The following is a 26,420-nucleotide window of genomic DNA, read 5'->3' on the forward strand; positions in this document are numbered from 1 at the left end:
TCTCTGTCCCAAAAATAAATAAACATTGAAAAAAAATTAAAAAAAACTGGTTAATTTTTAAATAAATATTTAAAATTTTTTTTAAAGAAAAAGGGGCGCCTGGGTGGCTCAGTCGGTTGAGCATCTGACTTTGGCTCAGGTCATGATCTTGCAGTTCGTGGGTTCAAGCCCCACAATGGGCTCTGTGCTGACAGCTCAGAACCTGGAGGCTGCTTCAGACTCTGTACCTCCTTCCCTCTCTGCCCCTCCCCCACTCATGCTCGCTCGCTCTCTCTCTCTCTCTCTCTCTCTCAAAAATAAATATTTAAAAAAAATTTTTTTAACTGGTTAATTTTGTATCTTGGAACTATTAGACTAATTTGGGTTTTTTTTAAGTTTATTTATTTTGAAAGAGAGAGAGAGGGAGGGTGATAGAATCCCAGTAGGCTTTTCACTGTCAGCACAGAGCCTAATGCGGGGTTCAAACACACAAACTGTGAGATCATGACCTGAGCTGCAGTCGGACGGTTAACTGACTGAGCCACCCAGGCACCACTGGACTAATTTGTTTTATCAAAAAATAAAGCCTGAAGTAATCATTCTAAGCAGATAAATAAATAAATAAATAAATAAATAAATAAATAAATGTTGAAAAATTCCTTTATTTTATCACTGGGAATCCTAAAAAGACCTCTCCTTGGTGTGAAGAACAACATCATGAGAAACTACACCTGGCCAGGTCTCCAACTGTCCGCCAAACACATGACCCTCTCCTCTGTCCCCATACCCTCCCAGCACCTGGTATTAACCCACATCACAAAAGGCAATCCCTGAAGATTCCCTCCTACATGGAGGTGGGAAGGTGGGCTTCCTTCTGCCAGCACTCAGAATTCCCTATTCTCTGGATTGTCTACAACTCCTGGAATGTGGACATAGACAACCACAATAGAACAAGCTTTCAGCTTTTTTCTTTTTAAGTAATCTCCACACCCAATGGGTGGCTTGAACCCATGACCTCGAGATCAAGAATCACACACTCTACCCACAGAGCCAGCCAGGCGCCCAGATTTGAGATTTCTGTATGGGTCATATATGATCCCAGAGAAGGATGATCTAGGCTTCCTGCAGACAAGCTCAGTCCATGACTGAATCTTCCTCAAGACATCCTAGGTGCTATTTCTCAAACAGGGCAGCACTTTAGAATTACCTGGGGAGTTTTTAAAAAAATATACCAGAAATTCTGATGGAATTGCTCTATGTGGCTGACATCAGGGATTTTGAGATATACTGTCCTAGATGAACATATAAAAAAATCCTATGGACTTCCGTGCCTGTCAAATTCAAATATACCTTATAATATTTTCTCTGCGGGTTCCAATAAACATTTAAGTTTTAAAAGTATTAGGATGTGCGACGGATGAATGGATAAAGAAGATGTGGTATATATATATACAATAGAGTATCACTTGGCAATCAAAAAGAATGAAATCTTGCCATTTGCAACTACGCGGATAGAACTGGAGGGTATTATGCTAAAAGAAAGACAAATATCATATGACTTCATTCATATGTGGAACTTAAGATACAAAACAGAACGTAAGGTAAGGGAAGCAAAAATAATATAAAAACAGGGACAGGGATAAAACATAAGAGACTCTTAAATACATAGAAAAAAACTGAGGGTTGCTGGAAGGGTTGTGGGTGTGGGGGATGGGCTAAATGGCTAAGGGACATTAAGGAAGACACTTGTTGGGATGAGCATGGTGTATTATACATAGGGGATGAATCACTGGAATCTACTCCTAAAATCATTATTGCACTATATGCTAACTAATCTGGATGTAAATTTAAAGAAAAATTGACCTGGCAGGGCAAAAAAAAAAATGTATTAGGATGTGGCTTTATTTTTTTTTAACGTTTATTTATTTTTGAGACAGAGAGAGACAGAGCATGAACAGGGGAGGGGCAGAGAGAGAGGGAGACACAGAATCTGAAACAGGCTCCAGGCTCTGAGCTGTCAGCACAGAGCCCAACGCGGGGCTCGAATTCACAGACCGTGAGATCATGACCTGAGCCGAAGTCAGACGCTTAACCGACCAAGCCACCCAGGCACCCCAGGATGTGGCTTTAGTAGCAGTTGTCAGATAGGAAAGAGTTTTGCTGTTAAGAATCAGGATTGGGGCACCTGGCTGGCTCAGGCAGTTGAGTGTCCAACTTCGGCTCAGGTCATGATCTCACAGTTCATGGGTTTGAGCCCCAGTCAGGCTCTGTGCTGACAGCTCGGGGCCTGGAGCCTGCTTCAGAGTCTGTCTGCTTTTCCCTCTGGCCCTCCCCTGCTCACGCTGTGTCTCGCTGTTTCTCAAAAATAAATAACTATAAGAATTTTTTTTTTTAAAGAATCAGGATTGGGTATTATGCTAAGTGAAATACACTAGACAGAGAAAGACAAATACCATAGGATTTCATTTATACGTGGAGTGTAAAAATCAAAACAAAACAAAAAAACCAAACCCAGAGGTCAAACATGTGCTTGCCAGATGGGAGAAGAATAGGGAGAGGGTGAAATAAGTGAAGGGGATTAAAAGGTACAAACTTGAAGTTATAAGATAAATAAGTCAGTATAGGGAATATAGTCAATAATACTGTCATAACATTCTATGGTGGCTAAATTTATCATGGTGAGCATTGAGGAACATATTGTCAACCACTGTTACCTGAAGTGTATGTAACATTGTATGTCCACTATACTTAAATAATGATTTTTTAAAAAAAGAATTGGGGCCACTTCTCCATCAGTATGAATTATAAGCTCCATCTGTTTTCATGTCTTTGTGTTTTCTTTACATATTCTTGTCATCGTTTGAGAAGAGTTGATTATTTTAGAGATATCAACGTGCCAATACCTCACCCAATCATTGAGAAAACTTGTGAAATATTTTGAAACAAGTAAGAAATTTTGAAACCTGTAAAAGATTTGGAAACCTGGTTTCCTTTCAGTGGAATTCTGACATGCTAGGATTGATGTATATGGTACATTTTTCCCTCTGACAATTGAGGAACAATTATCTGCCCCAAAGAACTATGAACTCATTAGTTTTTTCCACTGTGGAAATACTTTTACTTAATAACTTATAATAGTTCTCTACATAAACACATAAAATATATGTGTTTAAGTACTGTTTCTTCTTGCACTTTTGGTGTGTGTGTGCGTGTTTAAGTAAGTTCTTCACCCAATATGGAGCTCAAACTCACAACTCTGAGAAGAGTTGCATACTCCATCAACTGAGCCAACCAGGCACACCCCTAAGAAATACTTTTTTTTTTTTAATTTTTAACATTTATTTTTGAGAGAGAGAGAGCGCATGCGTGCGCTCACAAGTGTAAGAGGGGCAGAGAGAGAGAGAGGGAGACAGAATCTGAAGCAGGCTCCAGGCTTTGAGCTGTCAGCACACAGCTCCATGTGAGGCTCAAACTCACAAACTGAGAGATCATGACTGGAGCCAGAGTTGGACCCTTAACTGACTGAGCCACCCAGGTGCCCCAGAAATACTCTTTAAAAAAAAAATTTTTTTTTATTTATTTATTTTGAGAGAGAGAGAAAGAGCATGAGCTGGAGAGGCGTAGAGAGAGAGAGAGGAAGAGACAGAATGCCAAGCAGACTCCGTGCTGTCAGCAGAGTGCCACACAGGGCTCAATCCCATGAACTGTGAGATCATGACCTGAGCTGAAATCACCAGACACTTAACCAACTGAGCCACCCAGGAGCCTCAGAAATACCCTTATTCCACTTTAAGACACATATAGTGAAACCACCTGGGCTCCTCCAGGCAACCTAATAGTCTTTAAGCTTTAGCAAGCACCCTTAGCCCTCGTGATTAACTATCCTGTCCTTGAGTATCTATAGATCATGCATTCTTTCCTAGAAACAACAGAGCACCTCTGCACTTCATGAAACAGAATCCAAATCCACGAGCACTAGCACCTGGACACTGAGGAACCAGACCCCCTTGCACAACCTCAGAACACGGAGATAACATCTGTAGCTGGCATCAGTGAGTCTGCAGGTAATCAAGAAATGTTCCAGGGAGCACTGCCCTCCCTTTACGGATCAACTGCCCCAAACTCCTTTAAAAATCCCTGGGCCAGGCAGAAACCTTCCTTGGTGTTGGCCCTGGGACAAATCTGTCCTCTCCCAGGGTGGCCAGGCTCCTGACTAAAGCTCAAATTCCTTTCCAATCAACATTCATCTCTTGGGCCTTCTGAGCCACAAGGACCTGAACTTGGGGTTCGGTAACAACAGAACATCTATCAAATGTGAGGTTACAGCAGGACAAAAGAAAATTTCAGTTAATTGCAAACAAGTAGACGCAATCTAACTTTATTTCAAGATACATGCATAGATTTATAGCTCACCTCCAGCACGTAATAGACCAACACAATGAAGATAAAAAGGAACCAAGGAATTAATGCCTATTTTTTAAGTTTTTTTTTAATTGATTTTTTTTAAATTTTTTTTCAACGTTTTATTTATTTTTGGGACAGAGAGAGACAGAGCATGAACGGGGGACAGGCAGAGAGAGAGGGAGACACAGAATCGGAAACAGGCTCCAGGCTCTGAGCCATCAGCCCAGAGCCCGACGCGGGGCTCGAACTCACGGACCGCGAGATCGTGACCTGGCTGAAGTCGGACGCTTAACCGACTGCGCCACCCTAGGCGCCCCTTAATTGATATTTTAAAGCAATGGATTGGTGACGTCGATGCTCAAATTCCCCTCCACCCACCCTCCCAGGCCCTTTGTCCCGGGTTGCTGCAGCTCCTCCCCGTGGAACCAGTGTGTACACCGCCCAGCGCCCCCTCTCGTCTCCACCCGCTAGCAAAAGCGGCTTCGGACTCCAACCGTTTCCAGCTCAGTAAGAGGAAAACATCTCGGCTTCCAGTGTGAGAGTCTACAGCACTCTAAGCGTTTACGCTAAATTGTTGGAAATATATACATAAAGCAGGAAGGAGTCAACCCTGCCCCGCACTACGCCTAAGTAGTCTAAATGAATCCAAACCCCGAACACCACATTAGGTGGGGCCGATCCAGGAACGCCCGGGGGCGGGACACAGGATCGGCCGAGGCCACGCCCACCACCAGACCCCGCCCCCACACCGGCTCCCTCGGGAGCCAGCACCCTCCTAGCCCCACCCATTCCCAGCCTCCATACCCGCCTCCCCGGATCCCAGGACACACCATGGCCAGCCCCGCCCCGGCCAGCCGAAGCCCCGCCCCACCCCCCCAGCACGGCCGTGGCGCATTTCCGGCAGACCCGGAAGCGGATCCGGATAAGTGGTGTCCCACTGTTGCGGGACAGTTTGTCTTTCCGGTTCAGGTTTGAACGCAGCGGCTGCTCGGTCCGCAGAAGTCCGCACGTGGTTGTGGGGTCGCTGGAAGGCTGCAACCCCCGCCGGTCCATGCAGTGGTGAATCCCGACGCCGCTGGAGGCGATCCGAATGCTGGGATCCGCTCTGTTCCCGGTTAAAATTGCTCGGAAGGAGATCTGCCTCTCTGCCTGTGGCATGTGGACACTACCGGCCTCGTCGTTTTCCTGCACAGTACCCTTCGCCGACCCTCCTCACGGACCCGATGCCGTGTGAAGTCCCCACTCGGTGCACGGATTCTTGCCCTTGCCGCGGGCTCCCGCCTCTCGACTGTCTGCCCGCCCCTTGCGGGCAGCGCGGGTGGCCGGTTTGCTCCCTGAGCCTGGCATTCCGCAATCTTCACCCTGTCCTGAGACCCCCACCTCCACAGCCCGCGGCATCGCGTGCTCCTGGGGCGGGGACCTGTCACTCCTCCCGGGACCTCCTCGTTGTTGTCCCCCCACCCATCCGCGGAGGTGACAGGCTCGTGTCCTGTAGCGTTTCTTTCCTCCCTGAGCTCATCCGGACCATGGTGTAGCTGGGGCGCAAGGGTGCAAGAGGGGTGGGGTTCCAAACAGACCAGGTTGGGCCATTCCTGCTGACAAAATCCAAAGGCAAAGAGAGGAGCGGTGGTGAAACACGAAAGGAACCTAGGATTCGCTTCTCAAAGACTGTCCAAAGTGCTGAAGATACTTCCACGTTTAAAAGGAAAATGTGGGGCAAAGGTGGGTGGGTGGATAGGTAGGCAGTGAAAGTCAAAGAGATCTTTGTCTTGAAGTCAATGATGAGTGGGGGCTCAGGGCAAACCCTACTGCTTGAAGGGGCAGCTATTGGTTCCCCTCAGGGCATGTTTTGCTTTCAGAGTCTTCCTCCTGAGCTGAGAGTCCAGCTGGAGAGAACCCAACGGGAAAGTTTGAGGTCAAAATGCAGGCGCCCGAGATCCTCTTTCTCAGTGGTGTGTGTGCAACCTCAGTGTTCCACTGGAAAGGGTTTTCCCCACCCAGGGGCCATTTTTGTTCCATTCCTGTATCCTCAAATTTCATATTTCAATATGATTCCTAATGTGTTCATTTTTTTTTCAAGTTTCAGCTTTTTTCCTTTTAAACAAATTGTATCATTCAGTTGAGGTCTCAATGCTTTTCTGATAATTATATATTGAAAATATTCATCAGGGGTGCCTGGGTGGCTCAGTCGGTTGAGCATCCGACTTCAGCTCAGGTCACGATCTCCCAGTTTGTGAGTTGGAGCCCCACATCAGGCTCTGTGCTGACAGCTCAGAGCCTGGAGCCTGCTTTAGATTGTGTCTCCCTCTCTGTCCACCCCTCCCCTGCTTGCGCTGTCTTCAAAATAAACATTTTTTTTTAAGTAAAAAAAAAAAAAACAGCAAAACAAAAAACCAGCAGATGCAGGAAAGGTGTTGTGCCTCCCCCATAACTGTCTAAATTTACAGTGGAAAGGAGAGTCTGCAGGAGGAAGACAAGTATTAACAGAGGCCCCCCTTTACCAAAGGAACTCATCTGTATAATCAGCCTTGTCTTTCCAAACATCTCCTCTCACCTTGCTATTGAGTTTACACCCATACCCCTCTCCTTCGTTCCCTGTAAGCTTCATGGTACCTCACTGTCTTCTGAATTTCACATCTCTGTGGATTCCCATATGTACACTATTAAATCTAGTTTTCTCCTGTTAATTTGTGTCGTGTCAGTTAGATTTTTAAGTTCAGCTAGAAGGACCACAGGGCAGAAGGTCTTCCTCCCCAACTTCTCAATTCTCTTATTAGTCAAACAGTCAAAATAGATCTGCTGTTTCAAGGTTTGTAATCATGTCATCTGTGAATAATAACTGTTCTAGCCTCCTACTTCCAGTTTTGTTTCCTGCTTTACCATTTTCCTCTGGGTCCTGGCTCAGGCATCCTGTGCAGGGGTGAACGGGCTGAGCACTGACTGGGCCCCTGGTCTCAGCCCCACTTTCATGAAAATGTTCCCAGTGTTAACTCCTGATCATAATGTTTGCTGAAATATTCTTGCTGAAAGGTAATTTTTTAAATGTCATATTTGGCAGGATTTAACTATCAAGGATCTACAGCAGTGCTCAAATATGTTTTGTTTAAATCTGTTACAGGTGCCTGTGTGGCTCAGTCAGTTGAGCGTCCGACTTCGGCTCAGGTCATGATCTCACGGTCCGTGAGTTCTAGCCTCACATCAGGCCCTGTGCTGACAGCTCATAGCCTGGAGCCTGCTTCAGATTCTGTGTATTCCTCTCTCTCTGCCCCTCCCTTGCTCATGTTCTGTCTGTCTCTCTCTCAAAAAATAAACAAACATTAAAAACATTAAAAAATAGGGGCGCCTGGGTGGCGCAGTTGGTTAAACGTCTGACTTCAGCCAGGTCACGATCTCGCGGTCCACGAGTTCGAGCCCCGCGTCGGGCTCTGGGCTGATGGCTCGGAGCCTGGAGCCCGTTTCCGATTCTGTGTCTCCCTCTCTCTCTGCCCCTCCCCCGTTCATGCTCTGTCTCTCTCTGTCCCAAAAATAAATAAACGTTCAAAAAAAAAATTAAAAAAAATATATATATATGTTATTTTGATGTACTGCATTAATTGGTATTCTAATATGGAATCTTTTTTTTCATTAATGAAATAAAGTGAATTTGGCTAATATTAATTGCTAACTGGCTACATTTAAACAGCTAAAGTCATATTTGTACCTTTACATTATGTATTTAAAGGAGATCAAGTTAAAATTTTCTCTTGTTTCATTTTGTTCATATTTTTTTAGTAGCCTGATAAAATAATATGAACAAATTAATTTTTCTTCATTAAAAGAGATTCCAACACATTGGAACTATCTCTAGCTTAAAATGAAACAGAGTTTGGGGTGCCTGGGGGGCTCAGTTGGTTAAGTGTCTGACTTCCGCTCAGGTCATGATCTCACGGCCTGTGGTTTGAGCCGCACGTTGGACTTTGTGCTGACAGCTCAGGGCCTGGAGCCTGCTTCAGATTCTGTGTTTCCCTCTCTCAAAAAATAAACGTTAAAAAAAAAAATTTTTTTTTTAACGTTTATTTATTTTTGAGACAGAGAGAGACAGAGCATGAATGGGGGAGGGTCAGAGAGAGAGGGAGACACAGAATCTGAAACAGGCTCCAGGCTCTGAGCTGTCAGCACAGAGCTCGATGCGGGGCTCGAACTCACAGACCGTGAGATCATTACCTGAGCTGAAGTCATACGCTTAACCGACTGAGCCACCCAGGCGCCCCCCCAAAAAAATCTTTTTTAAATAAAATGAAACAGACCTTATTAGATTCAGAGACCTCCAATGCCTTTTAATCTGTATATTGAAATTGGTTATTCAGATTGTTTTCTTTCTCAGTCAGGATGTGCAATATAACCTAGAAAGTAATACATGTCCTTAAAATTATAGATTTTTTTAAAAATAGAAAATGCTTTGTTATTTTCCATTCTGCGCAGAAATAGGTAAGGCCTCCAGTTTCTCCATAGCCTCAGCAACAGTGTTTTTGCTCTTTCATATTATAGCCATTTTAAAGAGTGTAATAATTGCACTGTAGTTTTGATTTGCATTTTCCTAGTGCCGGATGATGTTGGGCATATTTGCTTATGAGCCATTCATATATCTTTGGTGACATGTCTATTCAAGGCTTTTCCCTATTTCTTTTTCTTTTTTTTTTTTTTTTAATGTTTATTTATTTTTGAGAGAGAGCGAGGGAGACACAGAATCCAAAACAGGCTCCAGGCTCTGAGGTGTCAACACAGAGCCCAATGTGGGGCTTGAACTCACAAACTATGAGATCATGACCTGAGCCAAAGTTGGACACTTAACTGACTGAGCCACCCAGGGACCCCTCCTGTTTCTTTTTTAATTGGGTTAGTTTCTTCATGAGTTACGAAAGTTCTTTGCATATTGTTCGCCTGGAAATGTCTTTATGTCCCCCTAATTTTTTAATGATAGTTTTGCTGGATATAGTATTCCTCTTTGACCTTTTTAAATTATTATTCTCTCATTACTTTGAATATCTTATTCCACTGCCTTCACTTACGATTTCTGATGAAGTGCCAGGCATTAGTCATCACATTGTTGTTATCCTCTATACAATGAGTCTGTTCTGTTGCTGCTTCAGGATTTCCTCTTTGTCTTTTGCTTTCAACACTTAAACTGTGATGTGTCTCTTACAACTTCTGGATTTTGGGTTACAGTTCGAAAGATCTCTCCTTATTTCCATGTTATGTACACATTTTTATCATGTTTATGACTTACTTTTTTTACTTTTACATCTCTGATCCTCTTGTACTTTATTCTGATATATAATTTGAGCTATTGAATGAATTTGACCTTTTTCCAAATAACTACCCTGTCGTTGCAACACCATTTTTAAATAGTTCATTACTGATAAAGAAACAGTGCAGTATCTTGAATGGGAGCCATTCTAAGGACAAAAAGAATTATGGAGAACATTTCAGATTTTCTTTTGTTATATCACAGTTCTATCAACATCGTTATTTTGAAAGTATTTCCTTTAGGGGCACCAGGGTGGCTCAGTTGGTTAAGCCTCTGACTCCTGGTTTCGATTCAGGTGGCTTGTGAGTTCGAGCTTAAGTCAGGCTCTGTGCTGACAGCACAGGAATTCTCTCTCTCTCTCTCTCTCTCTCTCTCTCTCTCTCTCTCTCTCTCTGCCTGTCTCCTGCTCATCCGCTTGCTCTCAAAATAAATAAACTTTAAGAAAAATAATAAATATGGGCAACTGGGTGGCACAGTCGGTTAAGCTTCCGACTCTTGATCTTGACTCAGATCATGATCTCAGTTTGTGAGTTCAAGCCCCACATCGGGGTCTGCACTGATGTTGCAGAGCCTGCTTGGGATTCTCTCTTTCTCTTTGACCTTTCCCCACTTCTGCTCTCTCTCTCTCAAAATAAAAAAATAAACTTTAAAAAGAAAAATAATATAAAATATAAAAAAGCATTCCCTTTATGTTGTAGGTGACAATAAGTAATTATAAAGTTGGGATTTAATAAATTGAGAGAACAATGCTATAAGGTCAGATTTAATTTGAAAATTATGAACAGGAATACGAGAATTCTTTTCCTACCTCTGTTCACTAAAAGCAGTGTCAGCCCAAGAGTACGGAGTTTGTGTTCTCTAATGTCCTTTCCAAACAACAGGAGTCCAGGCTTTTTGGAGAAAGTGACTGATGCTGCATCTGGAATAGAGAACGAATAAAATGAACCTACAAGAAAAAGCCAAAAGTAACTGACATCATCATCATTCAAGGTAGTTTTTAAAACAACTGATTCGGTTACAGAGTGGTGATTAAAGAGGCAAACGTGCTGCTTTTACGATGGGATCAATACTAGAGTGGAACCACATAGTCCCACTGCATAAGGAAAGAAATGTCCCAGTTAACGGCTGTATAAGGAACGTCAGCATGAGGGGGAAAAAAACGTTGCTTTGGGCTTTTTGTTTTTCATAAGTCAAATAATGGTCTGAGGGAAAAGTCTCAATTACTCTTAAAATCAACCCCTTGGCAACGAGCGACATCACACAGACGACGAGCCATCGTTACGTAGGAGACCGAAATGCATGCTGGGAGCACCGCCGCACCCCCATCCTTCCGCGAGTCCTTCCCCTGAACGACATTTCCCAGAAGTCTGTGAGGCACAGCGCTTCGGGCCGCGCAGAGTTGCATGCCGGGGAAGGGGGCCGCCGCGCTTCGAGCTCCGCGTATTCCCGGGCTGCTGGACTACATTTCCCAGAGGCCCGGCGCACCGCCCCCTCTCTGAAGTCGGAACGCGGCGACGTGCCTGCTGGGAGAGGCTCGCTAGGTCTAGCATCGTCTCTGCTTCGCATCCCGCGGACGCTGTTCGGAGTTAATCTCGCGCCTTGCGCCCCCTCGCGCCCCCTCCCGACTTCCAGTGGGTCGTGGGGCCCCGAGCGGTGAGTGGGTGGCCTCCCGGGAGAGGAGCGGCGCGGGGGACGGCGTGGGAGGGCGGTGGGGAAGGCATCCCGGGCGCGGAGGCCCGACGCGGAGCCTGGGCCTGCGGGAGCTGCTGCGGGGAGAAGTGCGGGAGCGTCGGGGGGGGGGGGTGCCAGGGACCGGGTCCCTGGGGCCGCGGTGCGCGCGGGGGGGCAGGCCTCAGCTCGGAGGCTGTGACGCACTTCGCGGGAGTGGGGGGGTGGGAGGGCAGCGGCGGGACCGCGATTGCGCGACTGGGCTCCGCAGGGGTGGAGCGGCCCGGTTGGAGCTGCGTGCCTGTCACGGGTGCTTTCGCGCCACGGCGGGGGCGGCAGGGGGTCGGATGGGCCACCGTGCCTGTCACGGGTGCCTTCGTGCGGCGGGTAGCAGGGAGGCGGAGGGGAGGGTCTGGAGTGTTACGGTGCCTTCGCGCAGCCGCGGGGGTGGCGGGGCCAAGGTGCGTGTCGTGACGGCATGTGCGGTGGCGAGGCTGGGATTAGTAGGGGACAGGGCACCCTGTAGCTTTGCTGTCGCTGCTCCAACCGGAGGACGTTCCAACCCGAGGTGGAGGGGGGAGGAAGGACAGTGGTCACAGAGGGAGATGAGAGCCCGAACCCTGCCGCGAAAGTGACCGACAGGAAGGGCGCAGACGTAGCATGAGATGACTGTTTTAGAACGAAGTATTGACTTTACGGGCTACCAGAGTAACAGGACCGAAGGGCCTCGGGAATGAGATTCCTTCTTTGGAGGGGAGAGGTCCCTGACTTGGGAGATGGGGCTGCTTCATATGTCAGAACCCCAGTTACTCCAGCCTGGTCCCCGGGAATCTCCGAAATACTCAGATCCCAGTTCCCTCTCATTCCTGATTGGTTTTAGATAGGATGTGTGGGCTTGGAGGGTGTTTCCTGATAAGTTTGTGCTCCAGAAAGGCCCTAGTGTCTCCTTCTCTTTCCCCCAGGCCAGCGGTCGTCCAGAAAAAGCATCCTGAGGAGGAAGACGGCTTGTTACACAGCTTAAAGTCAAGGTTCAGATGAGTTACCTTTTTATTCTGTCAATGACTTGTGCGTATAGGACTTCAGAATATCTGCTTTCCTTGGCCTGAAATGTTCTCCCTGATAGGAACTTAACCTCAGTCATTCTTGCCCAAGAGGTGTGATGGGGGTCAGGCAGGTGTATGCACACAACACAGAACAGAGGACTGCAGTGGAGAGGTTCCCTGTGGTGCTTTAGAGGGTGCTTTGGTCAGGACGATCTGACTTGTAAGGTGGAATCGAGCACTAGACTTCGTCGGTCTTTAACCACAGGCCTGACTTCCAGAGCAAAATAAGAACAGAGAAGTTTTGAGGGTTTGGGCCAGCGAATGACAAAGTTACCAGCTTTGTGATGCTCTTAAAAGTGGGGCTTGAACAAAGGTCTTTTCATCAAAGGCAGGGACTTTTTTTCCAGGAAGCAATAAGTAGAGATTTATTGTATTATCCCCATCTTGTTGGCGGTCTGGACAGCCTCCATTTGTTTTCCTGGGTTTCACTTGCCTCTCTGTCTTAACTGTAGGAAGCAACGTAGTTTGACGTTGTGTGTGAGTTCTGGGTCTAGAGCAGAGTTTCGCAGACGTTTTCCGTGAAAGGTCACGTATTAAATAGTTCATGTTTTGCGGGCTACAGGTTGCATGTTCTCCATGTTAATTTTTAAAATGGTTTGAGATTTGCAGAAAAATTGCAAAGATAGTATGAGAATGCCCAGGTCTCCCCCACCATTAACAACGTACGTTAGGGTGGGATATTAATTCACAGTTGATGAGCCAGGTTTGATATGTTATCATTAACTGAAATCTGTGCTTTATTCAGATTTCCTTAGTTTTTACGTAATGTTCTTCATCTGTTCCAGGATGCCATCCAGGAGATCCCATTACATTTCACTGTCATGTGCCCTTAAGCTCCTCTTGGCTGAGACAGTTTCTCAGACTTCCCTTGTTTCTGATGACCTTGACGGTTTTGAGAGGTACAGGTACTTGGTAGGATGCCCCTCTCTCGGAACCTGATGCTTTTCTCATGATTGGACTGGGTGTATGGTTTTGGGGGTGGAAGATCACATTGCTTTCATCTTGTCATGGCAAGAATACATCACGATTTACGATGGCTGAGTTTGAACCTGATCATCTGGTTGAGGTAGTTTGTCAGTTTTCTCCACTGTGAAGTTGTTCCTTTGTTTCCAAAGACCGTATCTCCCTAAGTGACAGCCTTGTGTTTCAGGACCCAGTTACTGGATCCCAGTGACTCTGACCCTGCCTCAGTGGTCAGGTCTTTCTCTCTTATCACCCCCTCACTTATTGTAAGGACCCTTGCATTACGTTGGGCCCACCTGGCAAAATTCAGGGTACCTCCCTGTGTTGAGGTCAGGTGAGGAGCAACTCCCAAGTCCACCTGGGCCCTAGCTCCCCTCTGCTCTGTAATGTAACATATTCACGGGCTCCAGGGCAAGAATGTGGATGGACATCTTGGGGAGACCGTTTTCCTGCCTGTCACAGGCCTGTCCACCCAGTGTTCCCCTGATGACTGCAATATACCCACTCCCCCATGACTATGGTCTTTCTCTTTGTTGATTTTTTTTTTTAATTTGGGACTCTTATGTTTCTTATCATGGGATTAATTCAGGCCTGCCGCAAAAGCTTCAGTTCCCTAAGGAGCCCGTAAAGAAGAAACTCGAAATTACCCATAACTGTACCATCCAGAGCTAATTGCTGTTGATTTTTTGGTATGTATGTGCCCAGCCCTTCCCTCCCCGTCTGTGCATACATGTGTGGTTTTTGTCCTCAGAGTCCTGGATCCTGCTAAGTGATAATGTAAGTGAGCCATAGACCCTCCAGATGTTAGTTTATAGAGGCGTCCAAGTCAGCCGTGGGTCCCACTGTACCTGTGTGCACGTGGAGAGAAGTGTTCCAGTGATCCTCATCTTGCTTAGGAAAAAAAATCTCTCACATATTTACACCTTCAAGGATTAGAAAGGCATCATTTAAAATTAATCCCATGAACAAATTATCAACACAGACAGGCTTTCAAAATTAGGTTTTGTAAGATTTGAATTTTCCTTTCACAGAACGTGACTCTAAGTACTGACTTACTACAGATACGAGCCGTACTCTAACATTTGCACGGGCAGATACATGAGAAAGGTGTAAGGTGACAGAAATCTCCCCTGACAATGGAGTACGAGGTCCAGCCGCGTGCTGTCAGTTTAACACCTTCTCAGGTTAGATTCTGAGCTGGATTTTCCATGCAGACTCCGGTCTGTCCCTCATTTTCTTCTCCTTGTGTGTCTCAGAATGTTTTTTTGCTGATGATTTAAAAGAATTTCATTTCCCAAGAGGCTCGGAAAATTGTTAGCATGGATTATATAGAAACAGGTTTGAGAGGCACCTTTCAGTAGAAGAAAGGAAAAGGCACGCTTGAGTTTCTTTCATAAAAACAGTGTGATGTGACTGATTTTCAATCATAGCTGCTAACTGGTATTAAGTAACTGTTAATATTATTGTGTTTTATATAGATTATCTTAATAGGTGCTGCAGTCCTACCTGCCCGATACTGTTTTTACCCCCGTCTTACCCATGGGGGAACAGACAGTGGGAGGTTAGCAACTGTCAGAGCTCAGATTCACATCCTAAAAGACCACAGGGCCTTATTCTTAATTTCACCAAGACCTCTTCTCCCAAATTACACATATTTATTAAACCTGTTTTCTTCACTTAGTAACTTACCTTAAATTTTTTTCTTAAGGAATATAAGTCAATATCATTGTTAGTAAATGTATTATATGCCATTATAACAGACCATAATTTATTTCATCTGTCCTCTACCATGAGATATTTCTATTTCTTTCTTTTATTTTTTTTTCCATCTTTTAAAACAATTCTCTGGAAAATCTGAATAAAATTGATGGATTACATCCGTATCAATGTCCTGATTGTTACATTGTCCTATAGTTTTGTGATGTGTTACCATTGGGGTCAGCTGGGTAAAGGGTACACAGGTTCCCTCTGTATTATTTCTTGCAACTGCATGTGAGTCAACAATTATCTCAAAACATTTTTAAAGCCGTCCCATTTTTAAAAAGTCTTCAACATTCTTGTACACGTATTTGTACACCTCTTTCTGTTTCCTTGGGATAAGTGTTCCCAAAAGAGGAATTTTGCGTCAAAATCCTATCTTTGTTAAGTGCCTACAAGGGGCCTGGCCCTGTGGTGTGAGCACTGGGAACGAGCGATGACTGAGCACATCATTACCTGCACGTTGCCCATAACCCGGCCCGAAAGGGAGACTGAATGGAAGCCCTGGGCAGCCTGCAGTCAGGGTCTGTGGAGACTCGTAGGTGACGTGCTCTGAAAGGTGCTGGGAAGGAGAGAATCATTCTCACGGTTGTCAGGTCGTGACCAGATAACTGAATGCACGGGCTGTGTGTGGAGTAAAATGGAATTTGCTACCCGAGTTTTAGACCTTACAGGTCGTCTGTAATGACGTCTGATGCAAAGTGAAGACTGACAGGGTCAGGTGGTTTAGCATTTGTGCACAGGACACCGTGGCTGGAAGGCCAAGTTCAGAAGTCCAGTTCAGCCTTCCAGTGAGACAGCTGTCAATGTCTGCAGAGCACCCCTTGGAATTCTGGTCCTGTGTCTAGTCGGTGCCCCAGCATGTGTGGGCATGGGGATGCACCAAAGAGCTGGTTTACATATTAGGAAGTGAAAGGAAATAAAAGTCAATGAGTAAAATAATGCAAAGATCATGTATTCTGAGCTTTTTTTCCCCACCATGTCACAAAGAGACTTTAAAAATTTTTTTTTTTTTTAACATTTATTTATTTTTGAGACAGAGAGAGGCAGAGCATGAACGGGGGAGGGTCAGAGAGAGAGGGAGACACAGAATCGGAAGCAGCCTCCAGGCTCTGGGCCATCATCAGCCCAGAGCCCGACACGGGGCTCGAACTCACAGACCGTGAGATCGTGACCTGAGCTGAAGTCGGACGCTTAACCGACTGAGCCACCCAGGCGCCCCTCAAAGAGACTTTAAAAAAGAAGTTTCTCTGTTGTTTGAGAGTCCAACGGCCATTTAATGAATTTTTTTTAATTTTTTAAAGTTTGTTTATTTTTGAGAGAGAGTGTGAGCAGGGGAGGGGAGGAGAGAGAGGGAGACACAGAATCTGAAGCAGGCTTCAGGCTCTGAGCTCTCAATACAGAGCCCAGTGTGGGGCTCGAACCCACGAACCGCACAAGTTCATAACCTGAGCTGAAGTCGGACACTTAACCGACTGTGCCACCCAGGTGCCCTGCCATTTAATGAACTTAAAAGAAACGCACACACGTATATACATCCAACCAACACCTGCTGTTACACACCAAGTGAGGTGTACTTAAGAAAATCAAGATCATGGGGTGCCCGGGTGGTTCAGTCGGTTAAGTGTCCGACTTCAGCTCAGGTCATAATCTCACGGTTTGTGGGTTTGAGCCCTGCATCGGGCTTTGTGCTGACAGCTCAGAGCCTGGAGGCTGCTTCGGATTCTGTGTCTCCCTCTCTCTCTCTGCCCCTCCTGCTCACGCTCTTGTGTCTCTCTCAAAAATAACCAAACATTCAAAAAAGAAGGAGAAAATCAAGATCAGATGGGGTTCAGGTCACCAGGACCACCAGCAGGTTCCGTGGTTCTGAGTGGACTCACATGATTCAACAGGCAGTCCTGCTTGTGGCCAGGGTTTATCCGGTGACAGGGCACACACCACAGTCAGCCAAGGGGCAGGCGCATGGGACAATGTCGGGAGGAATCCAGGCACACACTTCCAAGAGCGCCTTCCCGGTGCAGTGACCCAGGACATGCTTAATCCCCCAGCTTGAGTGACAGCAGCACATGTGAAGTGTCATCCACCAGGAAAGCTCATCAGGGCCCAGTCACAGAGGCACCGTCTGCCTGGTACATCCCAGAATTGCAGACCCCCACAGGAAAGCAAGGGTTCCGTATAAACCACATGGTTTCTGCAGTTTAAGAGCAGTGAGCCGCCTTGTCAGGGAGTGGCGGGGACCCTCCAGAAGTCCAGCCAAGGGCCAAGAAATTTCAAACCTGCTCTTTTAGCTCTTTTCTGCATAAGGGATGCATAACTTTCCAGGCTTTTTCTTTCTGTTTCTCTGTGTTTCCTGTTTCTATTGATGTGTTACGGTTATTCTGTGTCTGTGTGTATCTGTATACACGTACATATGTTCATATATAAAATACTGCAACTGTATTATTCTGTTTTGGTAGACTGATTTTTCTGCTGCCAATATCTCCGAAGTAGTCATGTCTTTTAAGGATTTCTCCCAACTTAGCATTTCATGAACATTTACTCTTTTACATCGTACTCGATGCAGTCAGCTTTTCTGGACTCAGTGCTGAACGTGGTGGCCTTTCCTTCACTGTATCCACCTGCCATGTCTTGACCAACCTCACCCCATCTAGAGGCCAGAACAGATTTGAGGGCACGGGATCCACACAGGGTTACCTTCAGCCCTGACACCAACTCCAAGTTCAGGACTTTCCCGAAATGACTTTCAGGTTCAATAAATCAGGACTAGAAGCATTCCTAGGATTCACTGAGAACTGTTCTCATAGTTACAGTTAATTACAGGGGAAGGATGCAGATTAACAAGCTTCCAGTGTCCAGTGTCCTCTCCCCATGGAGTTAGGACTGGATTCCCTGTCACAGGGACGTAGGACAATATGCATAGAGTATTGCCAAATGCCCAGAGTTTTCACAGGCCTGGTTGGTTGACTGAATGATTGATCATCCAGGCATGATTGACTAATTGTCTCCATGCTAATCTCATTATCAGATCATGACCCAAAGCACCCACCCCGAACACCTGGGTTGGCCTTTCTTGTGTAGCCAGTTCCTGCCCTAAGACTAGTTGGGTATAACCAGAGGCACCAAAACAAAGACATTCTCATCAGGTGTGATGTAGGTCACCTCTTGGACGTTGAAGGCAGGGGCACCTGGGTGGCTCAGTAGGTTGAGCACCCGACTCTTAATTTCACTCAGGTCATGATCCCAGGGTCGTGGGATCGAGCCCTGAGTTGGGCTCTGTGATGAGCATTGAGCTTGCTTAAGATACTTTCTCTCACTCTGCCCCCCTCCCCAGCTCTTGTCCTCTCTCACTGTTTAAAAAAAAAAGTTGAGAGCAAAAGACAAGAATGAGATCTTGCCATTTGCAACAAAATAGATGCACCTAAAGAGTATTAAGTGAGGGGCGCCTGGGTGGCGCAGTCGGTTAAGCGTCCGACTTCAGCCAGGTCACGATCTCGCGGTCCGTGAGTTCGAGCCCCGCGTCGGGCTCTGGGCTGATGGCTCAGAGCCTGGAGCCTGTTTCTGATTCTGTGTCTCCCTCTCTCTCTGCCCCTCCCCCGTTCATGCTCTGTCTCTCTGTGTCCCAAAAATAAATAAACGTTGAAAAAAAAAATTTAAAAAAAGAGTATTAAGTGAAGTAAGAGAAAGATAAATACCATATGATTTCACTTATATGTGGAATCTAAATAAAACAAATGAACAAACTAAAACAGAAACAAACCCATAAATGCAGAACACCAACAAGCATGGTTGCTGGAAGGGAGGGGGGGAGGGGCAGAATGGGTGACGGGGGGGGGTCAGGCCTCCAGCCCTGGAGTCACAGCGATGAGAGGGACAGCATAGGGAACACAACGGCATTGTAATGAGTGTAACAGGGCCGCTACACTTGTGTGCACAGCGTGAGATACAGACTTGCGTATTCCTGACACTAACACGACACTGTCCGTGCGCTGCAGTTGAAAAAATGATGTTGAGGGCCGCCTGGCTGTCTCAGTCATTGGAGCGTGCGACTCTTGATCTGGGGGTCGTTGAGTTCATACCCACGCTGTGGGTAGAGATTACTTAAAAAAATAAAAATTTAAAAAGTAAAAGTTATCTTGAGAAATGACAGCTGAGAGTAGGTCTGACTTCAAGGCAAAACCATAACTACAGGCCGCTCTAATGTGTGTGTGCAGCTGGGTTTCCGGGGGTTTCGGGGAGAGCGATTTCCCTTTTTGCGCAGACTCCTCTGTGTCCTCTCCGGACGAGTCATGTTGATACGTGCATATTGTGGGAGAGGAATGCGGGGGCGGGGCTTGGAAACAAAGACAGAGGAGCAGGAAGGTTGTGTGTCGGCATTTGGGGACCAAGGTGCACTTGTTTTAATGCCTCTTTTTTTCTCGTATATCTCTGGCTTCTCTGGATTTTGTGTCTTTGGTAAAAGAAACCCCAAGAGGACTGATCAGTTCTTGATTCTAAAACTATGGCCCACGTAAGTATGTTTTTCTCTCTCCTTCTTGAAATGTGATGTTTAGGTCCTGTGGATATTTTTATGAGTTATCCTGAAGCCTCCTGCCCGACTGAGGCCCCTGTAATTGCCCCCCCACCACCACCTCGGGTCTTCCGTTCTGGTGAACGACAATGCCAGACAGCCCTGTGCCCCCGCATGGCTAATGGTCACTTCACCCCCAAGCCAGTGATTTCACTGTCTCCTGTGTGCTCACGTTTTTGTCAGGAGTAACGGGAGCAGCGGAGGAGGAAAGTCCCTTGAGAGAAATACTTGGGCCACCACGTCTGTGGTTTGAGGAGTTGGAGGTGGTGGTCCCATGTGACCACATGCAAAAACTAAAATTCTCCCCGTTCTCCACTGGTCTTTTTTCAGGCCGAGAAAAGGGAACGTTCACGTTGTCTGGTCAGTGTCAGTGTGCGGTGAGAGCTCGAGCTCCAGGAGGCTTTTTGGGTCGGATAGGGCTGCGCTTAGGGCCTGAGAGGCCGTGGTGTTACCAGGGGACCCAGGAGATGCATTGTGTTGTTGAGGAAACCTGCCAGACCCACACTCCCATCCACATGAATCTGCACCAGTATCCTAAGTCAGGAACGGGGAAAAGGCGGGGGTGGTGGGTGGCGACGGGTAAGAAGGTCACCCAGTACAGAAGTCCTGGATGATCATCTACTCCCAGAATTGGGGAAAACCCCAGATGTCTGGGTTATACCTAGGTGTACAGCTGTAGTAAATTTAATCTGTTCCCACGAGGGAATAAGAAAATGCTGCTCGTTACGTAGGAAGACTGCTTAAAGTCTTAGCAAATGATGAGCATGAGGCTTGAGAACATTCCGACACATGAGCCCTAGTTTCGAAGGTAAAAGAGCTCACATTTTGGAGACAAAACCCTAGGCATTTTCCTTCCCTTGGAGGATGGAAAGGGTGCCCCAGGAATCCACAGTTGCTGAGGTGTTATGGGGCAGGCACTCAGGAGGAGCCCCAGGATTGACAGGTTGGAGTAACGAGGCATCCCACAGGCCGTGGGGTTTTCTCTTCAGCTGCCCGGCCCTGCTGCGGTCACAGCCCCCACCACGTCCTGTCCGTGTCCAGCCCGACCTACCACAGAGCCCTTTCTGGTCTGTCTTTCATCTTGAGCCTGTGCTCCCTCATCTCATCAGGGACGTGTGGGTTTGTGTTCTCAGGGTCTGGTGACGTTCTCAGATGTAGCCATCGACTTCTCGCAGGAGGAGTGGGCGTGCCTGGACTCCTCGCAGAGGGACCTGTACTGGGACGTGATGCTGGAGAACTACAGCAACCTGGTGTCCCTGGGTGAGCCGCCTGCCCCCCGGAGCGTCGGGACTGCGTTCCAAGGACCTAGCCGACTTCCTTCTTCCCCTTCCCAAGGAGTGTCCTGAGCTCAGCCGCATCTAAAATGGGCGCCGTGCGCCCTCGTCTGCTCTGTCAGCGATCGTCCCACCTTTGGGGCATCCTGTCCTTAGTGACCAAAGCGAATTTAGATTCTGGAATATTTATTTCACAGCCATCTCCATATTACGGTAGTGTGTTACCGCCCAAACCACTGTGGATGGACTGTGCTACTCTGGGGACCCACCTCCTGGGAAAACCGCTCCGCACAGCAACTTCATCTTCCTGGTAAACCAGCGTCTGACATACAGGCAGACGGAGTGAACGGCATTCCTGTAAAACCAAAGCGAGCACTTTCCATTTGCTGCACGTTGTTACCTGCAGTGAGGCTGAAAGTTCCCATTCCTGAATCCTGAGTTAAACATTGGATGACTGTGTCCTGTAAACGTTTCAGGACATGTCTTGTTTTCCTGTTGGAAAACAGTAGCCATAGTGTTAGTGGCTGATACTGTGCCCACTGTGTACCCGGCGTTGTTGTGAGCACTGTGTGTACAAACACTTCATCTCGTCCCCACCAGCTATGGTGTTGGCACGATTGCCGTATTTGATCTATAGGCGAGAATACTTGGGCATAGGGTGACTAGGTCAGACAGGGAGGCAGAACCAAGAATCGAACCCTAGAGTTGTGGCCCGGGTCCACACTGTCACCCCCCCCCCCCCATTGTACTTGCCTCCAGGGGTAAGGCCCCTGGGAGTTTAAAATAAGATCTTCTTGTCTGGCTGCCTGTTTGTTCTTTGATGATTTCTCTTTTCTGAATTCTGACCACTTTGACTTGGAGCTTGTCAGAAATTTCACGAAGTCTCCATCAAAACATTTTTGAGCTTATGATTTGTTTAAGTCCCACATCGCGTGCCTTTCTTTTTTCTGAAGCAGGGCCTTTCATTTCTAAGCCAGATGTGACTTGCTGCTTTGGGGAGCAGGGGAGAGAGCCTGGGTTGAGAGGGGGGTGTACGTGCAGAGGACAGTGACAGCCGGTCCGCCTGGGACGTGCCATCGAGGCAGCGAGCAGGTGTGCCCCTGGGCATTTGGGAAGCTCGCTGCAAAGGCCCAAGGCCTGTGGGGAAGAAGTCACCACCAGGAACCTGATCTCCACCCCATCCCCCTCTACCCATTCTCCTCTGCTTCACCCCACTTCTCGTGTGGTGGATGCTGCTGGTCTGCGGACCAGCCTCCAGTAGCAGGGGCGTAGACAATGTGATCCCATGCCCTTTGTCATTCGTGCAAGTTGGCTGGATTCTTAGCTTTGAGGGCTTTTCTCCTTTTCCTTTTGTCTGATTTTCACTAATACCTCTTCCCGGGTGTGGTTATGTTCTAACATCACAAGACGTTGTCTGGTTATGGCTCTTTTTGTGCCTTTAGCTGTCACTGGCACTCGGTGCCTAGACCCACTTTTGCAGAGGGATTCAAAATGGTGATCTTCTAGGGACGCCTGCGTGGCTCAGTCGGTTAAGCATCCGACTCTTGGTTTTGGCTCAGGTCATGATCTCGCGGTTCGTGAGTTCGAGCACCACGTCAGGCTTTGCATTGGTGGTGAGGGGCCTGCTTGGGATTCTCTCTTTCTCTCTCTCTCTCTCTCTCTTTCTCTCGCTCTTCTCTCTCTCCTCTCTCTGCCCCTCCCCCACTCACGCTGTCTGTCTCTCTCAAAATGAGCTTTAAAAAATACATTTTAGGGGGGCGCCTGGGTGGCGCAGTCGGTTGAGCTGCCAACTTCAGCTCAGGTCACGATCTCACGGTCCGTGAGTTCGAGCCCCGCGTCGGGCTCTGGGCTGATGGCTCAGGGCCTGAAGCCTGCTTCCGATTCTGTGTCTCCTTCTCTCTCTGCCCCTCCCCCCTTCATGCTCTGTCTCTCTCTGTCTCAAAAATAAATAAAAACGTTAAAAAAAAAATTAAAAAAAAAAATACATTTTAGGGACGCCTGCGTGGCTCAGTCGGTTAAGCGTCCGACTCTTGGTTTTGGCTCAGGTCATGATCTCGTGGTTCGTGAGTTTGAGCCCCACGTCAGGCTTTGCATTGGTGGTGAGGGGCCTGCTTGGGATTCTCTCTCTCTCCCTCCCTCCCCCTCTCCCCCTCTCCCTCTCCTCTCTTCTCTCTCTGCCCCTCCCCCACTCACGCTGTCTGTCTCTCTCAAAATGAACTTTAAAAAATACATTTTAAAAAATGGTGATCTTTTATCACCACTTCTTTGTTCACTGCACTATTTTATTTTATTTTTTTTTAAATTTTTTTTTTTCAACGTTTATTTATTTTTGGGACAGAGAGAGACAGAGCATGAACGGGGGAGGGGCAGAGAGAGGGAGACACAGAATCGGAAACAGGCTCCAGGCTCTGAGCCATCAGCCCAGAGCCCGACGCGGGGCTCGAACTCACGGACCGCGAGATCGTGACCTGGCTGAAGTCGGATGCTTAACCGACTGCGCCACCCAGGCGCCCCATCACTGCACTATTTTAAAGAGAAACTGCTCCATCTACTACTTGGTTATGTAATGACACCATTTGTACCTGATAAAGATTGTTCTTTAAAGAAAAAATTACCAGTTCCTACAGTAAAGGGCTGCCTTGTTAGCATGCTCCCAGTTGATCATTTAACACTTTGTAGCATCGTTGTGACCTCAGGAAGTTGAACATGTTCAGGATTTTGCAGCCCCTTGGAGTTAACATCATACGGATGGTCAGATCCTCCTGAACATTCCTTTATACGCGTTTACCAGGTTTCTTACAGTGAATCCTACACATTGTCTCTTTTATTGCCTTCGATGTTGGGTCTTTATGTCCAGAACTACTTTTCATTATATGACTGACACTACATAATTTCAGAATATTTTATACCCAGCTACCCAACTGTACATTCTTGTTTTTTACATTAGTGGTGTATTTGACTTTCCTGCATTTTCCAGGTATGTCATTACATTATCTGCAGATTTGTTCTTTATCATCTTTATTTTTGAGATCTGCCCCTCCGATTTCTTTCTGCGTAATTGCGTCAGTGCATAGGAAATAGTGGGGCGTCTAACAGACAGTTCCTTTTTCTTGTCTGACTTTAGCAGGAATGTGTGCATCTCCAGTGTTTCCTCATTAAGTATTATGGTCCCAGGAGTGGACTCTATATTCTAACAAGAGCCCTTAGGGGATTCATGTTTGTTCTCCTAGAGAAGTTTTATTTCTCTTAGACAAGGTTTTTGGTTTGTGGTTAGTTTTTTGTTTTCATTCTCCTTAGAAGGAAACAAATATGTTTATTTTTTTCCCCCCAGATTTGGAGTCACCATATGGGACCAAGAGTTTACCTACAGAAAAGGGCATTTACGAAATAAATTTATCCAGATGGAACTCAAATGGAAAAAGTAAATCCCTGGGCCTTAACTGGATGTGTGAAGGTGAGTTTGAAAGATCACAGGGCCCTCAGCAGGGCTGTTTGAATCAAGTGATAACCAACCATGAGAAAACGCCCACTTGTAGAGAAAATACCTCTGGTAGACCACACCAGAGACCTCATGCTAGGGAGAATTCCTATGAATGTAAGGAATGCGGGAAGGCCTTTAGTCGTGGCTACCAGCTCACTCAGCATCAGAAAATTCACACGGGGGAGAAACCCTACGAATGTAAAGAATGCAAAAAGGCCTTTCGTTGGGGCAATCAACTCACGCAACACCAGAAAATCCACACAGGGGAGAAACCCTACGAATGTAAGGACTGCGGGAAGGCCTTCCGCTGGGGCTCGAGCCTGGTCATTCATAAGAGGATCCACACGGGCGAGAAGCCCTATGAGTGTAAGGACTGCGGGAAGGCCTTTAGACGTGGTGACGAGCTCACCCAGCATCAGAGGTTTCACACGGGGGAGAAGGACTATGAGTGCAAAGACTGCGGGAAGACCTTCAGCCGTGTGTATAAACTGATCCAGCACAAGCGAATTCACAGCGGCGAGAAGCCCTACGAGTGTAAGGACTGTGGGAAGGCCTTCATCTGCGGCTCGAGCCTCGTCCAGCACAAGAGGATCCACACTGGCGAGAAGCCCTACGAGTGCCAGGAGTGCGGGAAGGCCTTCACGCGAGTCAACTACCTCACTCAGCATCAGAAGATCCACACCGGTGAGAAACCACACGAGTGCAAGGAATGCGGGAAGGCCTTCCGCTGGGGCTCGAGCCTCGTGAAGCACGAGAGGATCCACACGGGCGAGAAGCCTTACAAGTGCACAGAATGTGGGAAGGCCTTTAACTGTGGCTACCACCTCACGCAGCACGAGCGGATCCACACGGGCGAGACGCCTTACAAATGTAGGGAGTGCGGGAAGGCCTTCATCTACGGGTCGAGCCTTGTGAAACATGAGAGGATTCACACAGGGGAGAAGCCCTACGAATGTAAAGAGTGCGGGAAGGCCTTCAGTCACGGCCATCAGCTTACGCAGCATCAGAAGATTCACACGGGTGAGAAGCCCTTTGAAGGTAAGGAGTGTGGGAAGGGGTGTCACCATGTGAACCATCTTCGAGAACATGAGAGAATTCACACTGCTGGAAGACCTCTTGAACACAAAGAACATGCAGAAACTTCCATCCCACATTCCTTCCTTCCACAACACAAGGAAAACCCATGATACGATTTAACACGAGAAAGCCTTCACCAGACACCCTTCTGCTCACAGGACCTCAGAGGAGTCTTGCTTGAGGCAGATTTGAAGAATGGAGAAATCACTTTTTGTTAGTGATCACCGTTTACCCTGTGTAGACTTTTTTTTTTTTTTTTTTTTTTTTTTTTTTTTTTTTACTGAATTGGTTAGTGCAGTGAGTGGATAGAAGCCTCCTAGTACCACTCGATGTCTGTCTCATTTCAGACTTGTTCTGGGGAATAACTCTGCCAATGTAACATATGCGGGAGAGCCTCCCGCCATGGTACACTCCCTCCCCATTATCGTCACCATCCCACCGCTTTACTCCCTGTGATTCACTGGGGAAGTGACCTGGTACCCCCTGTGCGTTATGTGTGGAATGGGGATAATTACACCTAATCCTGCTGTTGTGGTGACTGCGTCTGGTACTTGTAAACTCTTTGAAAGTGTATCTGGAATATCACATAAGCTCAATAAATATTAGCTGTTGTTGTTCTTACCATCATTACCATGGGCGTTGCTCTTAGTTAATTCTTACAGGAAGACCCCCTTCCCTGTGGGTACAGCGGGTTTAGAAAAGACTCAGACTTCTAGAAGAAAATAACAGTAATCTAGAGATTACTGCCACGGCCTTGGGGTGGACAGCATTTCTTGGTACACAAAAGATGCTCATTGTGAAATAAAACGTTTACATGTTGGATCTTGTTGAAAGTTGTTCGTCAGGCGAAACCACGAAG

General features: G+C 46.9%; 1 protein-coding gene and 1 long non-coding RNA gene across 7 annotated transcripts; one reads left to right on the plus strand and one right to left on the minus strand.

Annotated features, from left to right (window-relative positions):
• Nucleotides 1–5,271: 5,271 nt before the first annotated feature.
• Nucleotides 5,272–10,972, minus strand: LOC121018823 (uncharacterized). Its single transcript, XR_005785328.1, has 3 exons — nt 10,895–10,972; nt 10,479–10,589; nt 5,272–6,269 (listed from the first exon to the last, which is right to left on the minus strand). It is a non-coding gene; the product is annotated as an uncharacterized LOC121018823 (long non-coding RNA).
• A 209-nt stretch (nt 10,973–11,181) lies between these two features.
• ZNF331 (zinc finger protein 331) lies at nt 11,182–26,192 on the plus strand. 6 transcript variants are annotated; one of them, XM_040457857.1, is made up of 7 exons: nt 11,182–11,323; nt 12,301–12,366; nt 13,227–13,346; nt 13,994–14,093; nt 19,622–19,669; nt 20,863–20,989; nt 24,335–26,192. In XM_040457857.1, exons 5-7 carry the CDS (start codon nt 19,661–19,663, stop codon nt 25,669–25,671), a joined length of 1,473 nt encoding a protein of 490 aa, XP_040313791.1. In that variant the 5' UTR covers nt 11,182–11,323; nt 12,301–12,366; nt 13,227–13,346; nt 13,994–14,093; nt 19,622–19,660; the 3' UTR covers nt 25,672–26,192. The 6 variants fall into 6 exon arrangements, with proteins under 6 accessions (XP_040313791.1, XP_040313792.1, XP_040313788.1 ...); XM_040457858.1 differs by having other exon boundaries at nt 13,227–13,340; XM_040457854.1 differs by having other exon boundaries at nt 13,227–14,093.
• Nucleotides 26,193–26,420: the final 228 nt, after the last annotated feature.

The sequence above is a fragment of the Herpailurus yagouaroundi genome, unplaced genomic scaffold (genome assembly GCF_014898765.1).
Source record: "Herpailurus yagouaroundi ecotype Mexico unplaced genomic scaffold, PumYag 220, whole genome shotgun sequence".
In the NCBI taxonomy this organism is placed as follows: domain Eukaryota; kingdom Metazoa; phylum Chordata; class Mammalia; order Carnivora; family Felidae; genus Herpailurus; species Herpailurus yagouaroundi.

Bases quoted from the DNA above. Each gene is read 5' to 3' on its own strand.
- ZNF331 (XM_040457854.1), top strand. The intron at 20,990-24,334 runs GTGAGCCGCCTG...TTTTCCCCCCAG, and splicing joins CAGCAACCTGGTGTCCCTGG to ATTTGGAGTCACCATATGGG.